The sequence below is a fragment of the Chelonia mydas genome, chromosome 2 (assembly GCF_015237465.2).
Source record: "Chelonia mydas isolate rCheMyd1 chromosome 2, rCheMyd1.pri.v2, whole genome shotgun sequence".
In the NCBI taxonomy this organism is placed as follows: Eukaryota; Metazoa; Chordata; order Testudines; family Cheloniidae; genus Chelonia; species Chelonia mydas.
In genome coordinates this window covers 169,098,785-169,126,242 of record NC_057850.1, presented here as the reverse complement: position 1 = coordinate 169,126,242, position 27,458 = coordinate 169,098,785, and the positions used below count along the sequence as shown (strand labels likewise).

Here is a 27,458-nt window from a genome sequence, read left to right as displayed (position 1 = left end):
TGTAAGCACAGGGAATCTCCAAGTAATTGTTTTTCCTTCTGCTAATTTGGGCAGCCCTTCCTGCTTTTATCCATAGATATCTCTCTTGTCCTTCCCGTGCTAATTATGCTTTTCAAGGAGTACACCAAAGCTAGAGAGGCAGCATATTGACATCGTACAGTTTAAATGAAAATGTCAGAGCACCAGGCTTTCACTCAAATTGCAGAAATGTCAATAAAAGGAGTACTAGTGGCACCTTAGAGACTAACCAATTTATGTGAGCATGAGCTTTTGTGAGCTACAGCTCACTTCATCGGATGCATTCAGTGGAAAATAAATCTCCTCACTGTATTTTCCACTGAATGCATCCGATGAAGTGAGCTGTAGCTCACAAAAGCTTATGCTCACATAAATTGGTTAGTCTCTAAGGTGCCACCAGTCCTCCTTTTCTTTTTGCGACTACAGACTAACACCGCTGCTACTCTGAGAAATGTCAATGTAAACAAAGTTGAACAGGTTGTTCAAATGCTACACCTTGCAAATGGCTATGATCACAGAACATTAAAAAATTTTAAGCAACCTCATGCTTGTAGGAAAGACCATGGACTGTGCAGAAAAAGGACCTCTGTTTATACAAAGAAAAGGGAGAGCATAGGTACGAGCCATGCAATATCTCTTACACTGCTCTGCCATGGTGGCACAGCCCTAATATGGAGGATTACTTCTAAGGACTAGACAGTATCATTTAGTCTCCATGCTGCCTTTCCTCCTTTGTCTCTGTGCTGAATCTGACAACGTGTCAATTTGTGCCAAATGTGATAGTGATTTTGTTATATGGATACACATCCACTGGAACTGGGCTAAGTAGACCAACTTATTGCACACAAGCTACAGAAGAACCACCTAGTGGCATGGTCTTTCGGTCATAAACAACCAGCATCAGAATGCGCTGTTGTTTTAGTACCAAAAGGCTCTGCATTTGATCACTATTCCTCTGCAGTCAGCAAAATCAGGACATTAATCCCCAACACAGAAGAGATTTTACCATCACATTTGCCCTTGTGACATAGCATGACAGAAACAGCGTTTTGGAATGGACCGTTTATGGATTATTGGCGGAGTAGCAGGGTATTGCACAGGACTGACAGTCAAAAACTGCCACGTTCTAATCCCTCTTGCTGCCACTGATTCACTGCATGCCTTTGGGCAAGTCATTCAATCGCAATCTGTGCATGTTTCATCACTTGTCCAGTGGTGATAACCCTGCATTGCGCAGGAATGTTCTGAGGATCAGTTAATATTTGCACAGTGGTTTGAAAATCTAAAGCACTACACAAACAAAAAATGTGGTTACCTTTAGTATCAAGGATAACAAGTCTTTCTATCCTTGGGTAAAATACAAAGACCTACCAGACAGCTAGATTACATACTTTCAGATCTCTTGGTTCTGGATATAATCAGAGTTTTGGATGGACTGTGCTGCCGTTCATTTACCTTTGCAATCTGCACACACCAGTTGAGAAGGTACTGGGAGCCAATGTTGTCCTTGTGCTCTCGGATGTAGTCAAGGAGGCAGCCAAAAGGCATAAGCTGTGTGATAAGCTGGACAGTAGAAGTAAGGCAGATTCCCAGCAAGCGGCACACATGGGGATTGTCAACGCTAGCCATCACGTAAGCTTCCTGATCAGAAAAAGAGAAGACATCCTAAAACAGTCCCTCATGTATGACAGAACTATTAGGATGCAAGAGGCAGTAGCTTAAAAACAAAACAAACAAACATCTGGCATTTTTCTGATTACTGAACCTTTTTGTAAAACGTTGGGTCTCTAATGCATATTTCCCATTGCACTGAGAGGTCCTGAATCTGAATGTTGAGACATCATTTAAAATGGCACCAGGGCAACTCATTTTCCTGGTTCTTGTATACCAAGCAGTGAGTTCAGTGCAAATTTCCAGAGACAAAAACAGGACTTAATCATTTCAAATTTAAGGCGAGCGGCTAGGTGCCTGGCATTTTTGAAGATCAGGAAACATATTTAGCAGCCTAAATGAGGATTTAGGAGCCTAATTTTAAGCAACCATTTTTGAAAGTCTTGGCCCTGATTGGTAAAGCTTGTGTGTGTGTTATGGCAAAATGAGCAATATATGAAGGTGTTTATAATGTATTTTTATACAGTTGGGAACCAGGATGAAATCAGCCTTTCATCAGTGCAGCCTTGTAATGAGATTGAACTTTAGGGCCTGATTTTCGAAAATGTGTGAGCGACTGCTCACCTACCATGTGCATTCATTAACACGACCATGCCAAAAATAAATATCTATCAAGGTTTTATGCATGCAATGGCCATTTATAGCTTTCAATTATTAACTTCCAGTATAGGTTTCTCCCCCCTCTTCACTCCTGACTTTAGAGCATCTGTGGGTCTGTTTTTTAAACAGCGAATTCCATTTTTTGCAGGCTAGTTTTCACACCCAGTATGAACTGCGAGCATAAAGTTGTGCCCTCAAAAATGGAGGCCCTATAGAAAAATCAGGTTTAATGGTTGGCGACCATCTTTTTTCTTGTTTTCATTCCTGATCGACAGGATATTGCTTTGGTTATTCTTTTTCTGACGCAAAGTTAATACAGAACTAAGTGGGAAATTTTCCACGCTAGTGAACTTTTAGGTCAGCATTTAAATCAGCATCTGGAATGACAGACACCAACTAATCATCCCTTGACAGACAGCAGCCCAAAATAAGCAAGCAAGCAAGCAAAGTCAAGACACTTCTGTGGTGGAGGTAGAAAAAGTTCTGCTCTTTAGAAAGGTTTAAGAAATGCAGTATGATAGCAGTTTAATCATCATCTAACAGGCTTTTAACAGATGTCACCTAGTTGTGAGGCTGGCAGGGGGCTACTGTTAAAAGCACATTTAAGCAAAGACGTTAAAAAAATCTGAAATCCATGAGCAATATTTTCCTCTGCCACCGCACTGTTATTTCACATTGCCAGCCTAAGGATGATAAGTGTTACTGACACATGATATTTATTACATGATACTGAGGTGACAATGTTGAGAGGTCTGATTTGAGGGATTTTGTTTGACACATAACCCACCCTCATGCTGCCCTTTACAAAGGGTTCCTGGACAGAAGGATCACAGAAGATTACTACAGAACTGGATAAAGAATGACCACCTTGCTACAAAATACTGAAACTAACCTATAGACTTCTAGATGGCTGCCAATTAAATTCTACCTGGTTTAAAAATTCTAGGAAAAGCATGTCATTCTCTACTAAATTATACAGGTTTTCAGATTAATTTATATAATACCTCTTGGTTCAATGCCTCACGCATTCTATAAGATGTTTCCACATGAATAGAGGCTCAATTATGTTCATCCCAATGGGCTTAAAAACCATGTAAGCCCAGCAATAAAGAAAGTCTGTTTCTTGTACTGTTTCCTGTTTAGTCTCAGATCCACACTGAATTCATGTTAACTGAATGAAAAATCTGCAAAGTCAGAGCTGTTCTCACTCCCCATCTGCTTCACAGCCTACAAGGAGCAGACCAAGGCTGGGAAATTGGGAATTGAATGTGTGGAGTGGGTGTATGGGCCACACGGAGTATGGAGTTCTTCCAGGATTTGACACTGCCTATTAAATCTGATACTGCAAAGTAAAATAGGCCATAGCCTCTTTGAAGAACCATTGAACTTATAATGGAACCATTGTGCAGTCACAGGTCTCTTTAAATATTTTACTAAATTAAAGCAAGTCTTTGTTTCAATTATTTATCTTGGAAATCTCTGAGGTACGCTCTGACCCGCTCCAACTATGCTTGGTATTTTGTAACAAATCTCCTGAACTAGCCCTGCACTAATAAAGCCAATGGGAGTTGTGGCTGGAGAATAAACTGGATTATATGAACAAATGCTTTTTTACATGCTGAATACCTAGCCATTCTTCTTACAGAAAGTGGCTAATTAATTAGCCACCATCTCCAAGGGATCAGTGACCTTGGAGAGCTGTTCAGTAAAATCTTTTTGAAGTTCTGTTTATTTCTCTCTCTCTCTGCTTCCATCGCTTTGTATCTTTTCTTTTCTTGTGAAATGTGGAATGAATTCCATCAACTAAGTCATCTAAGAAGTAAACAGTGCTAAAAATGGCAAGAGCTGCTTGCTAAGAGGTCCTACTTCAATGGGAAAAAGAAAAAAAGATCATGTGGAGATATCTGAACTTTGTTTAAAAAACGGTACTTTGATATTTCAGAAGAGCACACATGCCACAATCTGTTACCGTCCTGCCATGGGAATAGCTTGATCTGCTGAATGCAGAAACTGTAATTTTGGCTTATTAATTAACCCTTCCTTCACTCTACATGAATTTAGTACAATTAGGTCCAAGTCAGCTTTTGTCAAGTTTGTGTTATTTTCTCCATAACAGTTTACATCAGCTTTTTAATGTCCTTTTAATTTCTGTTATTAAATAAGGCTAAAAATATTCCATGAGGGGGAATATCAGTGAGTTTTCCTTTTGCCATAGGTTTTCCTACAGCAGGGCGTGATAGTATGGTTGCATCCTTTGTTTGTGTCTGCCTGTCAGAGTGCAAATACGTGGACGGTATTTGTGAATACATTGCCAGCTTTTAGTAAAGCAACTTAAATCAGCGGGCATTTTGTTTGACATATTGGTCCTGAAAGTAACCACCTTTTCTTTTGTATTTCAAAAGTAGATGTATAAAATGATGTGCCATATCTATACACTAAAATATATGTGAAATAGAAAGTTTTTCTAGGATGAAATGAGGATTCAAAAGTGCTTTATTGTAGGCCCATAGCTAAGGCTGCCCAATACCTCCCCATTGTGAGACCATGTTTTCAGTTGCTTATTATTTTGCCAAACTTTAACCATTTAGGCTGAAATTTTCCTGGCCGGGAGTCAGTCTGAGGCTGATTTTTTGTTGTTATTGTTGTTGAAAGTTTCAGCTAAAATAGTTCAGTCACTTCTGAGACTAAGGGCTTTTACTATGTTATTAACCAATTAAGTTATCAACTTGCACTGAACTTATTTGCTGTGAGATACATAAACTAAATACTTCCCCGGTCTTTTCGGTAATGTTGATTGCTAATTTGGCTCCTGAACCACTGAGGTTTGAGTATCACTGATGTAATTAAAGACGGTACCATAAAATGCATGGTACCATAAGATGGTACCATAAACCCAGATCCAGGGATCCTCAAGTTGTTTGAGCCTAACTTGTGTTTATATATAAACACATACATTTTCTTAGATGAAATAAAGTGTGTGTGTGTATATATACACACACAAGTTAGGCTCAAACAGCAAAGTTCAGATTTGCCTCCATACCAGATTGTTCCCTAAGCTAGAGGATCCCTGGATCTGGGTTTATGGTTCATCCGTTGTAAATATATGTATATTTTATCACTCAAGGATTTTTACAGCATATATATACATATTTTTTTCTAAAATATATATGCCATGATCTCCAAGCAAGGGGCAGTACAGTGTTGTGCGGCCCTCGGAGCAGCCCTGGGAGGCAGACTGTGACTCAGAATCACACTTTATCCCCTGCTCAGTGTGGGAGGTACCCTGTACCAGATCTAAACCTTGTACAATGTACCTCCCCTTCCACGCTGGCGTAGATAGCTCCTGGTGCTTCGGAAGGGGTCCAGACATAGACCAGCTCTACCTGTGAGTCACTGAGTGTGTCTGATCTGTCCAAGCACATTAGAAGTAGAATTCATATGAGTTCCCCCCCCCCCTTTCTAATTATGGGCTAGATCCAAGAAAGAAAATAAAATCCAACTGGTTTCTGTGGTACTTGGATTTGTCACGAGGCCAGAGGATTTTTTACAGTTTCTGTGGCACATGAGCCAGCCAGACAAATTTTTTAACATTTCATTTAGTCCCATGTAACTATGCATTTAACCCTATGATACTCTGAAATATCAGTGTCCAAAGAGCATTAGTGATAATTATTATTGTTATAATTTGTATTACCATAGCACGTAGGAGCCCCCGTCACATACCAGGACCCCATTGTACTAGGCGCTGTACAAATACAGAACAAAGAGATGGTCTCTGCCTTAAGCTCACTGTTTAACATGCCCCTTAGCACCAAATCAAGGTCCCTGTGCACAGTGCTAGTGAATGACCTATGCACAAAGGGGTCCATGGGAGATAAAGGGAATGCAATGGTACCCACAGACCAACCCCACAGAGTGGCTGCAGGATAGAGGGTTTGGCTGGCCTGGTTAAGGATGCACCAGTTGTCAACAGATGTTGATCTTTTAATGGTGACTGCAGTATCTCAAAACCACACTTTTCAGGGGATGCACAGAAGGCACAGAGTGGAATTATTAGCCTAAAATACGATCATCTTCATTCCATTTTAAAATATCATCAACTATTCTGCTGCTAGTAAAATAGCTTAACATTGCTTAGAGCTAGATCTTGTAATTTCTGTAAAGCCTTGAGGTGCTGGGAGAGCAATCGGAGAGGTTGTGTCACACTATTATCTTTATCCAGTCTTACTTGAAACATCTCAAGTGATTGGGCTTCTACACTTTCTCTTGGCAGATTGTTCCATTGTCTAATAGATATATCACTGTTAGAATGTTTTAATGGATAATCAATCAGTCTTAATTTGATGTTTTAAAATTTCATGCCGTTATTGCTTGTAAGGTAGGATTTTCAAAAAGCGCTCTGCTGTTGGTGTAACTCTGCCCCCATTAAAGTCAACGGTAAACACCCCACTGACTACAATGAGCGTTGATGGGTCTCCTATTGAGTTCAGTGGGAGCAGGGCCAGAGGGCTCTGCAACTTCTCACCATTTACCTACATGTATACTCCCTTCAAGTTTTTATATATAATTATCTTGGTCTTTTCTCCACCCCAGCTCACTATATCTGTCAATAGGAAACCCTGAATATGAAAACCAGTCCTTCAAAGGCTAAAGATGCCTTGTGCACTTGATATAAATGCAAAGCAAACGTCATCAATCCTACAGGTATTTAGGGGACACTCCCCCCCTCTCATTTTTCCTCCCATTAAGACTACCACCAGCAAAGATTTAATAGTACCAGACAAAGATGAAAACTCACATCAAGTATTTCCTTGTTGGCTTTTGGGGAGGTAGCCTCTCTCAATTCCTTAATAGCAACAGGAATTTTAACCTTCTCTCCTTCTGGAATCCAGAGCCCCTATAAAATAAGAAGAAAGGTTACCTAGGTCCTTAGCCAATGATTCACTATCACTGAGGTAATTGCAAATGCATGTTTTTACATTTATGTGTATGGTGTTTTCAGACCACACTGAAACATTCTAAGCAATAATTAGTGGAGGCTAAGCAGGCCGCGAAGGAGGTATATAGCAGTCACTCTCTGGATAGTCTCTTGTTAATGGAGTGGCATCCATCTCAATCTCTTGGGCCTGATTTTCAAAAACATGCATGTGCAATTACCTTGAGTCACATGTGCAAAGAGCCCAGAAGATGCATAAATGGCAATATGTGTGCACCAATATCTAAATAGTACTAACAATCACGGCAGTTGTACATGCAAGTTGGACACAACTGGACATTACTAGTCTCTGCTGAACTCGTTGTTCACTATGTTGATTATTGTGTCACTTCTAATTTATAAGCTGCTGAATGATGGGAATCAGGATTTTCTCACGTGAAACTAAATTTCAGCCAGCCTGTTCCAAGGGTTATACAATAATCCAATCCTTAATATATATTATAAGAAGTAAATTCATATCAGAATGGTGTCTTGTTCACCGCCTATTGCATCAGTTAGTCATGTAGGCAGAGGAGTATATGAGGTCAAAAGGGGAAATCTTCAAAAGCACAAGGGACTTAGGAGTACAAGTGCTATTGAAAAACAATGGGACTTGCACTCCTAAATTTTTTAGGCACATTTGAAAATCTGCCCCCAAGTATCTAAACTTAATTTGATAAGTAAATCTATATTTTACATTTCAGTATCAAATGGTATAAAACAACCCTGAAGCCTCCTCACTGAGAAATCTTTTAGAAAGAGATACTCTCTAGAGAAGGAAGAATAATGGGTGTGTGGAGGGAAATCATTCTGCACAATGATAGAACAGAAAGGGTCCAGTTGCTTTTCTGTAACCCTGTGTGGTTCTTTTGACCCAATGAAAGTGATCCACAAATAAAAAGAGACGATCAAAAAACAAACAAACGAACGAACAAACAAAAAAAACGAACAAAATTCTGCTTAGCACAGTAGACTGAGTTGGCCATACTTTGATTTCTCTTCTTAACATTTTAACATCCTTAAGAAAGTATTTCTGGCAGTGGTACTTTTTTAAATAGACACGTTGGTTCCATATTCAGCTGCATGGCTCTCATAAGATCTTATGAAAAACTTCTTGTGTGTTCTCTCTCTCTCTCTCACACACACACACACACACACAGACACACACACTACACACTTTACCTGGCCCAAGCTAAAGATGATTTGAAAATAACTCAATTAAAAAAGAAAAAAAAAAAAGACTTTTCAGCTTCCAATGCATACACTGTTTAGATGGCTTTGTGTGCATGTGTGTGGTGAGAAAAACATGGTGGTCTTACCTTATAAACAGTACCAAAAGCTCCAGAGCCTAGAACTTTGACCTTTTTAAATTCTGTTTCCTTTAGAATCCTCAGAAGAGCTTGGTTTGGCGCCTCGCCACTGGGTGTTAGAGGTTCAACAAGCTATTGTGTGAAAGGAATTGGACTTTAGAAAGATACACTGTAGAGGAGGAAATCAAGCAGCACACACTATTGAAACTGAGCAAAAACTGTTGGTAATAATGAAAATTTTGTCCCACATGAAGTATACATGGGGCAAATTCTGTTCTGACTTACAGCTATGAAAATCTAGAGTATCTCCAGAGTTCATGACTTCAGTGGAGTTACTCCAGATTTACACCTGTGTAAATAAGACAAGAATGAACTCCATGGAATTATTACACCAGCTTTATGTAGCATAAGTGAGAGCAGAATGTGATCTTGGCATGGCAACTAAAATTTTAGAAGAAAGTGGAGAGATGTTATTGTTCATTTTAGGATGTAAAATGTATACCCTTAAAACATGCACATAATGCTGACCAGTTTAATTAAAGATTCATTTCTAAAAATAAGTCAGAAGTTAACGATCTACATTTTAAAAGGTTACACTGTGGTCACCCTGAAACTTTGCAGCTTTGCCTTGCTTAACTAGATGCATTTCTTTTGGTATTAGAGGTAGCTTCTATTCTTAGTATAGGGAATTACTGCACATGCTAAAGTAAGATTATCTAGTTATCCAGGCAAAAAAGGGGGTTTTAAGTTGACTAATAGATTTTATTTATTTGATCCAAATTTTGTTGCAGTATTTTTTTTTAAGGAAACAAATTAGTTCCTTCAAATGACAGAAACTAGGCGTTTTCCTAATATTTAAAGTCCCCTTTTACTACCGTCTTGTGTCTTCTCCTGAATAGCTTTCCTAACTGGAAGCCCACATTTAGCCTGATACAGATCTGTTTTCTGCATGCCAGCCATTTTCCTGTTTCAGTTAATGATTCTCATATTAAGGAGTACAAAATATATAATGTGAACCAAACACAATACGTGCTATTACATTACAACTGTCAAATATGGAGGCTCTTAAAAGGTTGCTAGGTAATGTAGCAAAAAGTAGGGCAGCTTCAGGACTTTTATCACTTGACTTTGCAAAGCTAGCGAGGGAAGCAGGGTCCTTCAGCAGAACTATGAATACAATTTGCTAGTAGCCTATTAAAACTGAATTGGAAGGAGAAAGGGAAGAGTCGGACCTGATTTGTTTTGATCCTGGATATGCATTTTGGTGTTTCACATGTAAAATACCCAGAGGATAATACTATAACCCTTATGAAGTCTATACCATGCAGTGTATAAAGTTTAGTACAAGAAGCATGAAAGCCCAGTTCTCATCCAGCATGGTGAACACATTGTCTTGCAACGGCTGTAAGGGAGATTTCTATGTTCAGGATTCAGAGTAACAGCCGTGTTAGTCTGCATTCGCAAAAAGAAATGGAGTACTTGTGGCACCTTAGAGACTAACCAATTTATTTGAGCATAAGCTTTCGTGAGCTACAGCTCACTTCATCGGATGCATACTGTGGAACACACAGAAGATGTTTTTATACCCAGACCATGAAAAAATGGATATTTATCACTACAAAAGGTTTTCTCTCCCCCCACCCCACTCTCCTGCTGGTAAGAGCTTATTTAAAGTGATCACTCTCCTTACAATGTGTATGATAATCAAGGTGGGCCATTTCCAGCACAAATCCAGGGTTTAACAAGAACGTCTGAGGAACAGTCACGGGGGGGGGATGGAGGGAGGGAATAAACAAGGGGAAATAGGTTACTTTTTATAATGAATCAACCATTCCCAGTCTCTATTCAAGCCTAAGTTAATTGTATCCAATTTGCAAATTAATTCCAATTCAGCAATCTCTCGTTGGAGTCTGTTTCTCAAGTTTTTCTGTTGTAATATTGCAACTTTCATGTCTGTAATCGCGTGACCAGGGAGATTGAAGTGTTCTCCGACTGGTTTATGAATGTTATAATTCTTGACATCTGATTTGTGTCCATTTATTCTTTTATGTAGAGACTGTCCAGTTTGACCAATATACAAGGCAAAGGGGCATTGCTGGCACATGATGGCATATATCACATTGGCAGATGTGAAGGTGAACGAGCCTCTGATAGTGTGGCTGATGTTATCAGGCCCTGTGATGGTGTCCCCTGAATAGATATGTGGGCACAGTTGGCAACAGGCTTTGTTGCAAGGATAGGTTCCTGGGTTAGTGGTTCTGTTGTGTGGTATGTGGTTGCTGGTGAGTATTCGCTTCAGGTTGGGGGGCTGTCTGTAGACAAGGACTGGCCTGTCTCCCAAGATTTGTGAGAGTGTTGGGTCATCCTTCAGGATAGGTTGTAGATCATTGATAATGCGTTGGAGAGGTTTTAGTTGGGGGCTGAAGGTGACGGCTAGTGGCATTCTGTTATTTTCTTTGTTAGGTCTGTCCTGTAGTAGGTTGACATTGTTGTCCATGTGGAGTGGTTGGTACGAGTAATCTCTCAGGTTATCACTCCCTGCACTGAACATAGTGTAGCCAATAGTACAATAAAAAAGATTTCACTATTGTTAAGCTCAAGTTCAGTGAGCAACAGTATTCCAAAAAAAAAGACATGAGTGGAACAGGGGCAACTGAAGGCAGTGTTGGCTTTGCAACTGAAACTCGGTCCATAAAGTTCTGTAATGATGTGTGCCCCAGAACAGAATCCAGCTGAGTGTCCCAGAGCTGTGTTGGCTCAGCACCACTAACAGGAGTAACAAGTAGTAAAAACAGCCAAAAAAAAAAAATCCCTTATTTTTGTCCTTAGAATAAGCAGATCAGACATAACAGGTGCTTTTGAAAATACTACTGTAAGTGACTCAGCAGCCTAATTCCCAATGACTTTCAGTGAAAATTAGGCACCTAACTAACCTATAAGCTATTGCAATTTTTACCCACAGAGATAAGATCTGAGATTAAGTAATATGGTGTCATATTTACATAGTCCCTTTTACACGTAGAACTGCAGATAACATGCTTTCCAAACACCAGATAACATTGTACTTTATGTTTGTGCTAGGGTGAAGTCAGGGCCACTGTATTTTGACCTAATAAAACAGCTTTCTCTGAGATGCTGTGGCACACCAATAAAGTTGGTCAATATATTTAGAAAATTGTTTACAATACATACCTCCCTTTCCTGAAGCAGCCTGCGCAATGTACGCTTTCTAACAATGTGACGTCTGCGCATGTAAAGCCCTATGACCAAGGCTATCACAACCAAACAAAGGATACTTCCAACAACACCAGCTGCAATGGATGGGATTTTGGAGCTAGAAGACAAAAAGGGGAAAGAGGTCTGTTTTGATATAAGAAATAACAAATGGTGTACTTTTAATACAGCATTCCATCTTAGAAATATGACCAATTGAAGGCTTCAGATCAGTTTAATCTACCTACATTCAAGCAACATGGGTGTCAATACTCTGAAGCTTTTCATTCAGTGTTTGTGGGGTTTTATACAGAGCTGGTTGGTTGTTTTTCTAGACTTCAAAATGGCTTCAGTTGCAGGTTTGAAATAGAACACGTTATATTTTCTCCAAATGCTTCCACTAAACCATTATGGAAACCATTTTTGAACATTTTCATTGACTGAAAACAGGGGTTCAAGAACATTTTTAATACAAATTTAGAGTAAATGTGGTGAAAAATGAGAAATTTAAAAAAAAAAAAAGGCAAACAGTTTTGCATTAAATTTTTTATTAAAAAGAAAGGCCATTCTTCAATGCAAAAACTTCATTAGACATTTTTTGACCTTGTCTACTGGAGGTATATATGTATTTAATCTCTTGATTCCTTTCTTCCAGCCTTTTATTGTTCAGGATTTTATAAGTAATTGAGACCCTAAAGTATGCTTTGATCTTAATCAGCCAAATTCATGTATTTCTCATGTTAATCTCGGATTTGTGAACCATTGTCTCGGTCTCTGTACCTGCTCAAATAGTTTTAAAAGCATTTGGAAGAGACACTGTATGTAAGCACCACATTGGATGGTGATTTACTTACTCTTTCTATTTGTCTTGATGATTTTAAAACAGTTATTTCAATACAAAATAAGAACAGAATTTTGCTTTCAGATCCTCACAAAGGATCTTACCTCAGGAACTATGCAGTTGAAGTACACAGATCTCTCACTGACAGCAACAAGAGTCCCATACATCTAGGCCCTGAGCTAGCGAAGCAGTAAAGCACTCGAGTAGTGTCATTGGCTTCAACAGGACTATTCACATGCTTAAAGTTAAGGACATGCTTCACTGAATCAGGGCACTACTGTGCAGTGTCCAGCACAAAAATATAAACATGGATATGTTCTTCCCAACTATATCATTAATTGTGATGAATGCAATAATTACCCCAATGGACAGCCTTCAAGACCTGGTCCTTTGCACCTGTAGAAAATGATAATTACAAATATATATTAGCACTCGCACCTACTCTGGAATAACTGTATTGTCATTCACAATTTACCGTTTTTAAAAGCTGTCTGAATATTAACTTTCTGGTTTATAATTATTAAGCTTTTTGGAAGTATTATTTTGAAAGCTTTACTGCAGAATCAGGATCCACAGGCTAAGGAGTGCTGTATATTCACTTGAAAGGACAATTTATGAATGTCTGCCTATGAACGTAGAAGAATACAGTCAAGGCATATATGCACATTATTTGAATGCACCATGGATCCCCAGCTTCTTCCCCCGCCCCACCCCCCAATACCTCTGCAGTCTCTACAAGTGCTGCCTTATTCAACAGCTTCAAAAGAGCTGACTTGTTCATCCCTACCCTGGGGGTGCACAAAACAACTGATCACAAAGAGTTGTTTGGTGGCCTGTGTGAAAGGAGCTAGTGATCTTGCTCTGAGTGGGCAAATGTTCACTGCAACAGGCTGGACCTTTTGTTAAGGGGGCAGCAAGGACTGAATACATCTGGAGACAGAACTAACTTCTCATTAGGGGAGGTCCTTCATACAAGGCATGGGGCTATGAGGAAAAGCTTGCATAGCTGCTTACCACACTGTACGGTAGCTGTTTTATGGATCAGTAAAGGATGTCAGTGTCCAGGTCTTCTAGTCGAATGAAAAATATCACTAGCAGACACATACCCTATCATTCACTGATTAGGAGATTTGGTTGCACTATTCTACCACTGTGCACTATTCGTATAAGAATCTATGATATTTTTCATTGAGGGTCTAACATCTGGCTTTACTGACACCGAGTAGATTTGTGCTAGAATGTATATGCCAAGGTACCATATTATGTAGAATCCTCTCAGGAGTCAGTTATTTCACCCTCTGTATTAGTTTAAATGCACACCACCTTCCAGATGCCTTAAATTCATTTTGGAAGACAGCATATAATGCACACCCCAGCTACAATTTGAAGATGAAAATACAGTGACTGCATATTCCAACTGCAAGTGCCAAAGTATGAGATAAACAGAACATTCCCACGTACTGCTGAGCGGTAAGATGTGTGCGCCTCCTGGGAATTGTGGTCTTTGTGGTATCTACCAAGGAGAGGACAGCACTGCTGAAACAATTACCTCATTTCTGAAAAATGGAGCTGAGCAAGGAGAAGAGTCCAGTCTGGGGCTTCTGCCTCCTTCTCTTACCGAAAATACATCACCTCAAAGCAGACACAGAGTAGGTCAAGCAGGGGATAAGGAGTAAGCCAGGGCCAGGAATGCAGTTCTGAATTCCATTAGTAGGAAAAAGGAGTCAGAGCTGTTTTAAAATGGCAAGTGGAGATAGAGAATTTATTCCATAAATTATTCTAGGTCTTTGGGGGGGTCTACTGCTCATTTTCTTGGGTCTTTTTTGTTATTCTAATCTTTCCTTGTGTTTTCAGTGCCAACACAGTGCAACAGGGCCCACAGTATGAAAGGTTCAGTGAGTGCATTGAGCTTCCATAGAAGAATTTGCATCTTGGTGTCTGGAACAACTTCAGGTATTTTGCACGTTGGTTCCTGAAGCCTGAGTGTGCAACTTTGCCCCTGTCCTTCATCTGGTTATGGTTTTCTTTGTTTGTTCAGAACATTTGCCTAGGATGGAAGCTCTAGTCCCACCACCCTCTAACACTGCTAAATGAAAGTTTAAGGGAAAAGGTGTACAACACCCTCTTCTGGCATAGCTGTGCAAATAAAACATTTCAGGCCACCAGTGTAACCTCTTCAAGGGCATTTCTTTTACAAAATTCCAATTTCCATGCTCCCTTCATTCTGAGCAATTCTCCAAATGGTTTCCATCTCAAACGAAGCTGCATGGTGCAGATATATTATTCTCAACAAAGGAAATGCTCCCTTAATGCCCATAATCTGAAAGATTAGATTAGAAACTGGAGGCTCAAAGAGGGGCGTAGATTTTCTTCTGTGTCCTTTAGTATGAATCTCCATACAAATCCATCAGTGTGAAGGGTTCCAAGATTAAATTAAGATGTTTGGGGAGAAAAATGATGGATCAGATTGTGCTTTTCAAATCCCATGTGATATTCTGATTCATTTCACAAGTCAAAGGAGAAACAAAGTACATAACAAATATCCACCCAAGGCTAAATATAACCATCTTTCTTAATGTGGAATTTTACAATGACACCTAACATAAGTAAGCTATGTTTTATGGAATCTAAAATATCACTTTTTCATTCTTGAATTATTTTTCCTCTACTTCTTCCAGAAACTAACATGAGAAATGTGACCTTGTATTATAAACTGTCTGGGGATCTTAAGTATATATTAGCCTGAACCTAATGGTGAGTGTAGTCTGAAATCTCTCTCTGCTATCCACTTATTGTAAAATTAGTGCAGCATACAGTCCCTGAAAGATTCTATCCTGGTGCTATCTGGAACTTTTTCATCTGTCTACATAAATATTAATTATCTCGGTGCAGATACAACTAATTATTTCCCAGTTCCATCAACATTTTAAACAACTTTCTCCTCAACCCACTGTTTCTAATTTGATGTAATATAGCCAGGTTGTTGTGATTTATGGCCTTTCAGAGGAGACTCAGACTGTAACAACACAGGTTACCTCACAGTCATAAATGAAATGGGAAACCATCGGGCTTTTTTTAAAGCCTTAAAAGCCCTTTCCTCTGTCCTTTCTTTTTCATCAACCTTCTAAACGACAGGCAAATATGTCTCAAACATCCAATGGCTGCAAAAATTCTTCCTGGGCATTTAACAATATATAAATCAGTGGTAACTAAATTTGTAGGGAGGCTCTATCAGTGATAAGGCCCAGCACTATTAACTATACTTCTGCCTCTCTGTAGTTCTTGCTGCACTACCACACCAGTTGGACTGAAATTTACTTGTAGTACCCTGGGAAAATAACGAGGGAAATTCAAATCACTCATGTTTGAGAAATTAATCATGTTCATGTGTTTCATTAGTTGCTGGAAGTATGACCTGGGTAATTCCAGGGCTTTGGAGTAGTTACTCTCTCTTTAAATGGACTATACTTTCTCAGCTGTTCTTGGAGAGAGAGAGAGAGTTAGTGCAGAAAAATTCAAGCTATTAGAGAGGAAGGTGGAAGAGAAAGAGCCATTTGGGCTGAATAAATGATGGATGCATTTTTCTGTTTGCCTTATGAAACGTTGAACAAAGAGGTGAAATCCTCAACAGCAAGTATAAAGAAAGAGAACCTGTAAATACACAAATCCAGAGCAAAATGGGGAACTTATGCCAAAGCCTGGACGAATGGGCTGCCTCTTGCTACGTATCTGCTATGGGCAGCTATTGCATCCTGATCTCAATTGGGACCTCTAGAGGCTACTGTAATACAAAACAAACAACTGAAAATTTACCCCATCTCACTCAATTCAGAGATTAATTTGAATATTAGTCTTCATTCACTGCCTTAATATGTCATATGGTGGAAAACATTGAATTTTTTTGATATTAGAATAATCTATCTTTTCTATCTTTCTAGCAGAACCACATAGTTAAAAGCTTTGTTTAGACATGGTTAGCCATTGTTCTGCTAAAGCTATCAGCTAAAGTGGGCTGTAATACTTTTGTCTAATTTTGGTTGTTGGGTTTAGTGTGCGGGTCTGAGTGGTGTTGGTGGCCTGTGACATACAGGAGGTTAGCCTAGCTGATAGAATGGCTCTCTGACTCTATGCTTTCACATGGCCAATCATGTGACAATGACATTGGTTTACTATGGCCAAGTTTCTATCAATGGCAACGAATGGAAATGTTTACCTGGAGTGTCATTTTTCAATGAAGATTATTCATTGTATGATTGAAAAGCACAAACAACCTTTGTCTGCAATCATGATAAAACACAGGGAAATCATCAATCCATATTACTGTCATTGACGTAAGCTGAAAAACACTGCACTGAATTTCATGAAGACTTGAAACACACCAGGTGATTTAGGGCAGTGTTTCTCAGTGACCAATCCATGGACTGGTGGCAGTTCCTGAGATCTCCCGGCCACAGTTTAAGAAGGCAGTAAACTGATCCCTGATATCAAAAAGGTTGAGAAACACTGGCTTCAGGCGTGTCTATATGGGGGAAAAGCCCACAGTACCTGGCGCACAGTAACTCCCCATGTGGACACTCGTACTGTGCATTAAGAGTGGTTTGTGTGCCTGAACTTATTGCATTTGGAAAGTATATGAAGCTACATGGAGAGCTAGTATGGACTAGCTAGTGCACTTTACTTGCACACCCTAGCTCACTGTGCACTAACTTCTTCTTGTAGACAAGCCCTTAGCTTCCAGTCATCTACGAAGTGATACTGTAGCCTATTTAACTCCTTCCTTTCTTTCTCTCCGTGAATGTACGGGTTCGTGCTTGTCAAAAGCAGGCTCTGTTTTTCAAGGGCTTGGCAGGGAGGTAGTTGAATACATGAGGAGGACATGAGACTTGGGCCAAACGGCAATCTGAGCCTGTGAAGTGCAGTATATAAATCTTCTCTTAGCTAATTAAGATGAGCATTTGAGGTAAGATTTCCACTACTATTGAGGAGAAGCCCCTTGGGGAAAAACCACCAATGAGAGAGCATTCTTTGAAACCAATGCAGGACAAAAATCAAATTTCAAACCCTGTCCCCTTTCTGTGCCTCTAATGTAGGCACACAAATGCAAATGTATGCGGGGACCCCATTAGAGATGAGAACTTAACTGTGTCTATGAACTATGCTAAAGCCTTGGACAGTCCATGACTGTACCACAAAATGGAACTGTGTTTGCAGCCAGGCCCCGTCACATAGTTGTACTGATGGGGCAAACAGGCCCTAAATTCCAACCCAGGTGGAACTGCCCTGTTCTGTACACTTTCCCTGAAGCTCAGGTATGGGCCACTGATGGAGACAGGATACTGGGCCTGATGGACCACACTCTGACTCAGTATAGATAGCAGCTCTGATGTTCTTAGCATATGAAAAGAGAGGAAACCTCTGGGAAGCATTACAATGCAGTGTATGCTTTAGACAATCTGTTGGTGTTTTGCTCCAAAAAAATCAAAGTCACAATGAGATACATGAGCAGCCACTCATACTATTACATTCATCTTAAAGGCATGGGACATACTTAGTACTCTTGTGAGAAACACATGTTTATAAATGATCTCACGGTCCACCAGATGTCACTATTGCTCCAGACAAATACAGCTGACAAAGCATTCAACTGGTGGTGAAAAAAGTGAATCATAATATAGGAAACTTGTAAAATTCCAGAAAGTCTAATTTTAAAAATAATCTTGTTTTAAGTCTGCTAAAACCATTTTCTCCACTTTTTTGCCTTTTCTGCTGACTAGAAGCAGTACAGAACTTCACCTATTCCAAACTCAGCAGCACTTTGCTTACACTACCTGCAAATTCATAACCTCTTTAGTTTTCTATTTTTTTTTTCAAATGGATGACTTTACAGTGAGAAAAATCACAAGGAAGATATACTTTACTCCTTCCACTTCTGTGTAAGCAAGTATTTTACCTACCCACGGGTACAATTCGGATGACAGAGCTGACACACTGAGTTTTCATCTGCGTATTTCCAGACTAAGGTATCATTTTCACCCAGAACTCCAGCAGGGCAGGATTTAACACAGTGAGGGCCATCTATATAGTGGGCACACTTTATGCAGTTGTCCGGACCCTGGATAAAGAGCAAGAAATTGTCTGTAATAGATTTGCCCAAGTCATATGTTGGCATATGCAAGAAGAGACTCTCCGAAGATAAATAAATGCATGTTTGATCATTTGAAATTCTAAACATGATTCAATGTTTTATCCTAGTTTATCTTATTATTGTACTACATAAAATGCTTGCAAAGTTTTAATCCTCTTGTATAATATGCTGCGTGAGATACAGCACCTGATGTTCAATTAAATAACTCTCTCTCTGGGTATCAATGCTGAGGTATGATTCCTATTATTCTGTAATTTTCCTATTTTATGTTCTAATAAAAACTTACATTTTTGGTTTAATACTGTGAATAAAGATGCTTTGATAAGTTTAAATAAGTTTAAAATCAAAGGGCCTGATTCTCATTTAATGTAAAACCACCATTGCTCTATTGAAATCAGTGGAGCTCTACCAATTTATACCAGATGAGGATCTGGCTCATAAAGCTTTTTCATTCTTTGTATAATCTAAAGCAGTGGTTCTTAAAGCCAGTCCGCCGCTTGTTCAGGGAAAGCCCCTGGCGGGCCGGACCGGTTTGTTTACCTGCTGCGTCCACAGGTTCGGCCTATCGTGGCTCCCACTGGCTGCGGTTCGCCGCTCCAGGCCAATGGGGGCTGTGGGAAGGGCAGCCAGCATGTCCCTTGGCCCGCGCCGCTTCCCGCAGCCCCCATTGGCCTGGAGCAGCGAACCGCGGCCAATGGGAGCTGCGATCGGCCGGACCTGCGGACGCGGCAGGTAAACAAACCGGTACGGCCCGCCAAGGGCTTTCCCTGAACAAGCGGTGGACTGGCTTTGAGAACCACTGATCTAAGGGTATGTCTACACTATGAAATTAGGTCAATTTTATAGAAGTCGATTTTTAGAATTCAATTTTATACAGTCGATTGCGTATGTCCACACTAAGCGCATTAAGTCGGCGGAGTACGTCCTCACTACCATGGCTAGCATTGACTTATGGAGCGGTGCACTGTGGGTAGCTATCCCACAGTTCCCGCAGTCTCTGCCGCCCATTGGAATTCTGGGTTAAGCTCCCAATGCCTGATGGGGCAAAAATATTGTTGCGGGTGGTTTGGGGTACATGTCGTCAGTTGCCCCTCCCTCCGTGAAAGCAACGGCAGACAATCATTTCGCGCCTTTTTTTCCTGGGTTACCCGTGCAGATGCCATGGCTAGCATGGAGCCCGCTCAGCTCACCATCACCACTGCTGTTGTGGGCAAGTCTACTGTGGGTGCTGCTGTGATCCAGGTAGCCAATGCAATCACTGACGTTCTGTTATCAAGGGTAGTGACTCTGGGAAATGTGCGGGCCTTTTTAGATTTTAGGTGCATCATATTCCTGTCCTTTGTCGCTGGTGAAGAAGTCTTGCGGCCGTACATTCAAGTCCGGTTGGCGCTGTAACACCCCGTAGCACTTCTGTGGTTGACACATGTAACAGCTCCAGGGCTCTTGCTCTTTTGCCTTGGCTGAGGTACCTGGCCCTTCCAGGGCCTCCAAGCACTCGACACGGAAACAGCTGCAGCAGCTGGCACTGCTACACAGCAGCAGCTCCTGGGTGCCTTCACAGCAGATGGTGCAGTCGGACTGCTAGCCGTCCTCGTACATGGTGTACGGCTCCACCGCTTCCACTGCAACTCTGCTCTCCTGCAACTCTGCAGCAGGCAGTGAAGTAGGACTGGTAGCCACCCTCGTCAGACATGTAGCTTGGCCAGGGGTTCTGGGAATGTCTTTCCTGCCCGGCTCCTACAACCTCCAGGGCATGGTGTATGGCTCCACTACTTCTGCTGCAACTCTGCTCTCCTGTGAGCTGGAGGCTTCTGCCTCAGGCTGCTCTCCCAGCCGGCAGCACCACGCAGTCGCACCTACCCGAGCCTAGCCCTTGCTCCCATGGCTCATGAAGCCTGGACAGTAGGAAGGAGCAGTTCAACTATAGGCTGAGCAAGTGCAGAATGGTGGTAGACTGTGCCTTTGGCGGTTTAAAAGCTCACTGGTGCTGTTGGTCAGACCTCCGCGCAACCAACATTCCCATTGTTATAGCTGCTTGCTGTGTGCTCCATAATATCTGTGAGAGTAGGGGGGAGATGTTTATGGCGGGGTGGGAGATTGAGGCAAATTGCCTGGCATCTGATTTTGAGCAGCCAGACACTAGAGCGATTAGAAGAGCACAGCAAGGCGTACTGCGCATCAGAGAGGCTTTGAAAACCAGTTTCATGACTGGCCAGGCTACGGTGTGACCGTTGTGTGTGTTTCTCCTTGATGCAAACCCGCCCCCTTTATTGATTTTAATTTCCTGTAAGCCAACCACCCTCCCCGCTTCGAAATAAAGTAACTATTGTTTTGAAACCATGCATTCTTTCTTTATAAATTTAAAAAAAAATGTGAAAACGGACAAGGTAGCCCAGGTGGGGTGGGGGAGGAGGGAAGGACAAGGCCACATTGCTTATTGTAGCCACACTAAAAATCAAACTGTTTGAATGCCAGCCTTCTGTTGCTGGGGCCATCCTCTGGAGTGGAATGGCTGGGTGCTCGGAGCCTCCCCTTGCTTTCTTGGGCATCTGGGTGAGGAGGCTATGGAACATGGGGAGGAGGGTAGGCGGTTATACAGTGGATGCAGTGGGGGTCTGTGCTCTTGTTGGCTTTCCTGCAGCTCCAACAGACGCTTCATCATGTCTTTTTGCTTCCCCATTAGCCTCAGCATCACGTCCTGCCTCCGCTCTTCACGCTCACTTAATTCTTTCCTGGCTTCTGCCACTGAATGCCTCCATGCATTAAGCTGTGCCCTATCAGTACGGGAGGACTGCATGAGCTCAGAAAACATGTCATCGCAAGTGTGGTTTTTTTGCCTTCTAATCTGCAATAACCTCAGGGACGGAGATGATAGGGGGAGCATAGAAACATTCTACGCTCTATGATTCTGGGGGGACTGCATGGTCACCTGTGCTGCGGAGTTCACCACGCTGACCAAACAGGAAATGAAATTCAAAAGTTCCCGGGGCTTTTCCTGTGTACCTGGCTAGTGCATCGGCGTTCAAAGTGCTGTCCAGAGTGGTCACAATGGAGCACTCTGGGATAGCTCCCGGAGGCCAATACCGTCAATTTGCGTCCGCACTACCCCAAATTTGACCAAGCAAAGTCGATTTTAGTGCTACTCCCCTCGTCGGGGAGGAGTACAGAAGTCGCTGTTAAGAGCCCTTTAGGTCGCTGTTAAGAGCCCTTTAGAACGGGGTTGGTTGTGTGGACGCAGTCATTTTTAAATTGACTGAACGTGGCTAAATTCGACCTACCCCCGTAGTGTAGACCAAGGCTAAGAAAACATTTCTTTCTTCCACTCTGAAGCAGAAAGGGAAACTGGGTGAAAATAGAAAAGCCCATCAAATTTCTTATCTGAAGTGCTTTTAGCTAAAGTTTACATGAATTTTCTGAAATGTTGTTGTTTTTACTGAGATTGTGGCAGGATCCAAAATGATCTGGGTACTCTCTAAACAGAGTAACAAGTGGTCCCAGGTAAAATTGCCTTTTCAGAAAGAAAAGCTGCAAGTGTTGCATTCATGACAATCAGAAGGAAGGCTGTTGTATGGCAGCAGAATATAACTTTTTAGTTTTATGATGCCAGTAAGCAATTAATCACAAACACGAAGAGACTATTCTAACTTTAAAAGAGAAGCTTCCTTGATGGCCTAGTTCATTGCTACATAGGAGCCCCAGGTATGCTCCAGAAAGTAGTAGGCTAGATGCCTAGCACCGACTGCAGTGGAGCAACATGGATGTATTTATGTATTATTTGTAGTGTCTAGCAGCCCCACTCATGGACCGGGGCTCTACTGTACGACCTGCTATATGAACAAGCAACAGGATGATGGCCCCTACCCAGTAGCTGTGCATCTGGCCCAAGGTTCTAAGTCAGGGGTTCTGAACCTTTTTCTTTCTGAGGTGCCCCCAACAGGCTACAAAAACTCCATGGCCCAGCTCTGCCACAACAACTGGTTTTCTGCATATAAAAGCCAGGGCTGGCGTTAGGGGGTAGCCAGCAGGCCAATGGCCCCATGCCACAGTTTCGGATTTCTGCCATCAGTTCCAGCAAGTCTAATACTGGCCTTGCTTGGCAGACCGCCTGAAACCTGCTCGTGAACCCGGGAGCTGAGGGCACCCGGTTGAGAGCTACAGTTCTAAGCCAGGACGGAATGAAGCAAGTGCCCTGCATTACTGAACAGTGATTTTCTGACAGATGAAGGATGGACAGTCATCCTGTGTCAGGATAGTGGCTGCGACAGAGGATGCAGGGGGTTTCCAAGAGTGGGGCTGTAAGGTGCAGGGTAGGAAGCCAACTGGATCCTTGACAGTCTGTCAGGGAATAGAAAATCTCCCCCCCCCCTTCACTAAAAAAAGATATTATTGAGCTAATGGCTTCACAGGAACTGAAATATCCTGCAAAGTAAAACTAAGGGACTAAATTGAACCCTGAGTGTAAAGAAGTACAACTCTCCATTGACTCTTACCCTCAAGGCTGAATTTGGTACAACATGTAAAAAGAAAGATGGGAGTCTATTTTCCATTCAGGCCAAGCTAGAGATTTCATAAAATAACAGAGTATTTTAAAAATCTGAGAAGGATAAAACTGAGGAGGATTTTACCATTGGATATTTGGAAAGACCAAGGTATTTTAACTTTTATAAAAGGGGCCTTTATATAAACTCAGAAAGTTCCAATAACTTTGGAAAAGTTGACTATCGTTTTTACAAACATCTAATACTTTGCACTTACATTAAAAGAGATGCATTACTTTTAATTGTGTTGGGCTATAGAGTTTGGTTTTAAATAAAAACTGCTTTCTTAATATTTTCCAACAAACATCTGCTGTTGATTAAAATCTGATCTTTGGTCTTCAGAGGCAAAAAGTTACTGAATTAATTCACTATTAGCCATAGTTATTTATACAGTGCCTCAGATCAGCAAAAATTAGCCTCCATTTTGGGAAGTGTCATAATTTATGATGATTTGGTTGTTCAATATCTAAGTATTTTGATATGTTCACCATGTTAAAGGGTCTCTACATGTACAAGTTTGTTAGGTCAAATCTGCTCTTACAGGTCCTCTGCAGGTTGCATTGTATGTAGTTGAATTTTGCACCAGGCATTCTGGGTGACACTGAAGACATTCAGATTTTCTTTCAAATTCTCTTGGCTCCCTGAAAAATAAAAAAAGGAATAGGAATTCTTGACAAGATGTCAACTTCAAATTTACATTTCAGAGCTTCCACTACTTTTCCGGTTTGGCTATATTAGGATGAGTATAATGAGATGGGAGGAGATGTAGGAAGAAATTCTTGACTAGTCCTAGCACATCAATATAACTTGCTGAGCATAAAACAGGAAAAAGGTAAGAGTAAGGAAAATTTGGCTGACAGTGCCACACAGGGCAATCCAGATTGTAAACTACAAATTAGTCTTTCTATTTTAATGAAGATGAATATTCTCAAAAATCTCCAAAACATTTTTTCTGTCACTACTGATCAGCAAAAATATTTCTAGTGATTCTGAGCCACTAAACAACAACTTGGGAAATTAAACAAATTGGCTGATAATTAGATTCTTGCCCTCCCTATAACACACAATGAATCATTAAAATATGAACGCTGAGAACAGATGGTTTTGATAGCAATAAAGCTGTTCCACTTCAAGTAATTGTGTTATTAATTAAACCAAATCTACCCATCATTTGACACAAAATGCCCAGATCTGCCCTGTAGGTCATAATATCTGCTGGAGGGAATTCTCTTGAAAAGACAACAGCTGCTGAACTGCAAATTGCTAGACAATATAAACATTATGGATTCCAGCATACTGTAAAATTCGTGTCATAATATTAATTATTTTTTAAAAGTTAAACAGACTTTAAAGAATTAGTAAAAAGGAAATAGGAAAAATATGTCCATTGGTAGTTCTATGGATGAGTAAACATTTTGTGCTCTGTAAACACAGTGTGTTCAAAATCCTTCAGTTTTGGGATCAACGTAACTCATGTTAGCTGTTTAACATATATATTACAGGTTTAAACAACTCTGAGAATGCTCCTTTTCAAGACCCAGGGAATCTTATAAGTGTTGCTAAACATAAGCCAAGCTGATGGGATTATTTTGCCTGAAATTACTGGTCCTGGTGTGCTGGAGCCAGTGTGTTTAGGTTCATCATGCCTTCACTGCAGCTCGGCAATAAAAGGGAGTAAAAATTGTAAGGACAAACTATTGAATTGGACCAGGCTCCCAGTAATTTAGATGGGAGCCTGGGAATCTGAGGGCAGACTTTGACCTTAAGATGTTTAGGCCACGATCCAGCAAAATCACTGCAGCATGTGCATAAATTTAACCCCACTGAGTTGCCCCATTGAAGTAAATTAGGCTAATCAATGTGTGAAATCCTGGTCCCAGTGAAGTCAGTATCAAAATCCCATTGGTTACAATAGGGTGAAGATTTCACCTAATATGCTTAAAGGCTGAGATTTTCAAAAGAGCCTAAGGGAGGTAGGCCGCTTGATTTTCAATGGTAGTTGGGTGCTTAGTTCCCTTAAGCCCCTTTGAAATTTCAGTCTTCTCCCAGTAGGTCTTAGGGGAGTTATCCATGTACACCCCCCAACTGATGTTGGAGGAACAGACTGCTAAGTATTCTTAGACAGAGAAGGGTATTTCTTCCCCCTTTTCTGTATTTAGGTACCACACAAACCAACATTTTTGCAAAAGTATCAATTTTTGTTACTATTAGAATTCCTGGTTTTTATTTTCCCCTAGTAATGTTAATATTTTTCTTCCTATGCTAATCCTCCCCCAGCTCCACCCCCCCCCCCCCCCAAAAACCCTTCTTACCCTTGCATAACATTGCATTTTTTCACACATTCCCTTTGGCGACTGAAATGATGACAGGAAAAGCAATGGAATGGCCCTGGACCCCAGCAGCCTACTTCTGAGCACAAGGGGTCACAAACGTGTTCCTCAGCGGCTGAGAGAAACAGAGACAAAGACAAACAATAGCCGGGAATTTCAGAGAGAGTAATTAGAGCACCACAAATGACTCATTTTTGAGAGCCAATTTTTCCAAATTAACCCAGAGTAGATCTGAAGGATCCTGACAGCATTACAGAGCAGGAGGAGAAACATACATGCTTTTCTCTAGTTTCCAAAGCTTGAAATTAAATGGGACTTTTAGTTTTGCCATATAAAAACACATGCTCCTCTGTAGCTATTTATTAATCAGATACAGATTATTCTGTTGTAAAGAAATCTACTCCTAAAATGGACATTAACATAAAACAAATCAATATGCTGCAGACAGACACAATAAGGGCCTGATCCAACGTCCACGGAAGTCAATGGGAAGCTCAGATTGGGCCCTGACCGAATGGGTCAAACATGTGAATGGAGTTGGAACTTTCACCCTTGTCCTTCAGCTCCAAAACCGGAAGCCTCTACTAGCTGCGCCATAGCAAAGCAGATCTTGCCTAGCTGTCAGTCATTGTTAATCCTTTATCCTCTGTGTAGGCCAGCTGCTAGAGCACAACATCATGCAAACACACACACACACACCCCTACAGTGCAAGTGAATGTGTTCAGAGGAGAACACCTGACTCCAGAGTTTTATCTTTTTATATTGCTCCCCCTTTGGGATGTATAAATCGAGCCTCTGCCTATGTATGAGTGGGAAGGGTAGTTTGGACCAAAACTAGGTTCTGCATGGCTAATGCTTCAAAATTTTGGGCTCATGAATCTCAGTGAGGCTTTGAGGGTGCTGAGTTGGGGCAGCCTGAGGAAGCAATTTAGTCTATAGTCTCAAGGGTAAACCCCCTCCCTCCCCCCAGGTTGACGTTAGTACAGCATCATCCACAGCTTTTGACAGGCAACAAGTTAAATTTTGGGTCTGACCTTCCTTGCCTCTGCCATGCAAGTGGATAGAAATTGCAACTAACACTCCAGGAGGTCACCACTGAAGCAGACATTCACATCAGCTGCAACATACATGCCTTACTATATTCACAGCATCATACCCATATGCATTCTCAATCACCTCAGGTGAAATCCTGGTCCCACTAGAGTCAGTGGCAAAGCTCTCATTCACTTCAGTGGAGCCAGGATTTCCCCCCTGCCTTCCACAACAAACTCTCTTTCAGTTCCACTATATAACCAAACGCAATGAAGACATCCACTTCCTCAGAATCACATTCAAATGCACCACCTCAACTCTTACCTCCCACTTTCTCCTTGAGAACCACCACATTATTGGGGGGAGGGATAGCTCAGTGGTTTGAGCATTGGTCTGCTAAACCCACGGTTGTGAGTTCAATCCTTGAGGGGGCCATTTGGGATCTGGGGAAAAAATTGGGGATTGGTCCTGCTTTGAGCAGGGGGTTGGACTAGATGACCGCCTGAGGTCCTTTCCAACCCTGGGATTTTATGATGATTCATTATGAGCTTTGCCACTACACGCAGGTCACTTATCTCAATCTGAGGGTGGAGTTAAGACTGAGTGTTTGAGGAGGATTGTGAGGGACTGGGAGTTGTACTTGGTTATATGTTGGCATTGATGGGAGCTGGCTATGGTGCAGAGGAGTGCTTGGTTATTGTTGTGTTTGGTTGGCAAAACATGTGAATTGAGGTTGAGGGGGATGTGACTATCAGTTTAACTGATGCCTGGAATTTTAGTAATT

General features: G+C 41.2%; 1 protein-coding gene across 2 annotated transcripts in view; it reads right to left on the bottom strand.

The window, feature by feature from the left end:
- The window catches only part of EGFR (epidermal growth factor receptor), a 223,370-nt gene that overhangs the window by 23,144 nt on the left and 172,768 nt on the right, over positions 1–27,458 (bottom strand). For both annotated transcript variants that reach the window (XM_037889981.2, XM_037889982.2), the window contains exons 13-20: positions 25,624–25,756; positions 23,853–23,952; positions 18,583–18,740; positions 12,989–13,024; positions 11,767–11,908; positions 8,584–8,706; positions 7,088–7,186; positions 1,474–1,659 (exon numbers count right to left, since the gene is read on the bottom strand). In XM_037889981.2, the coding sequence (XP_037745909.1) occupies positions 1,474–1,659; positions 7,088–7,186; positions 8,584–8,706; positions 11,767–11,908; positions 12,989–13,024; positions 18,583–18,740; positions 23,853–23,952; positions 25,624–25,756 (977 nt within the window). The remainder of the gene's footprint in view (positions 1–1,473; positions 1,660–7,087; positions 7,187–8,583; positions 8,707–11,766; positions 11,909–12,988; positions 13,025–18,582; positions 18,741–23,852; positions 23,953–25,623; positions 25,757–27,458) is intronic.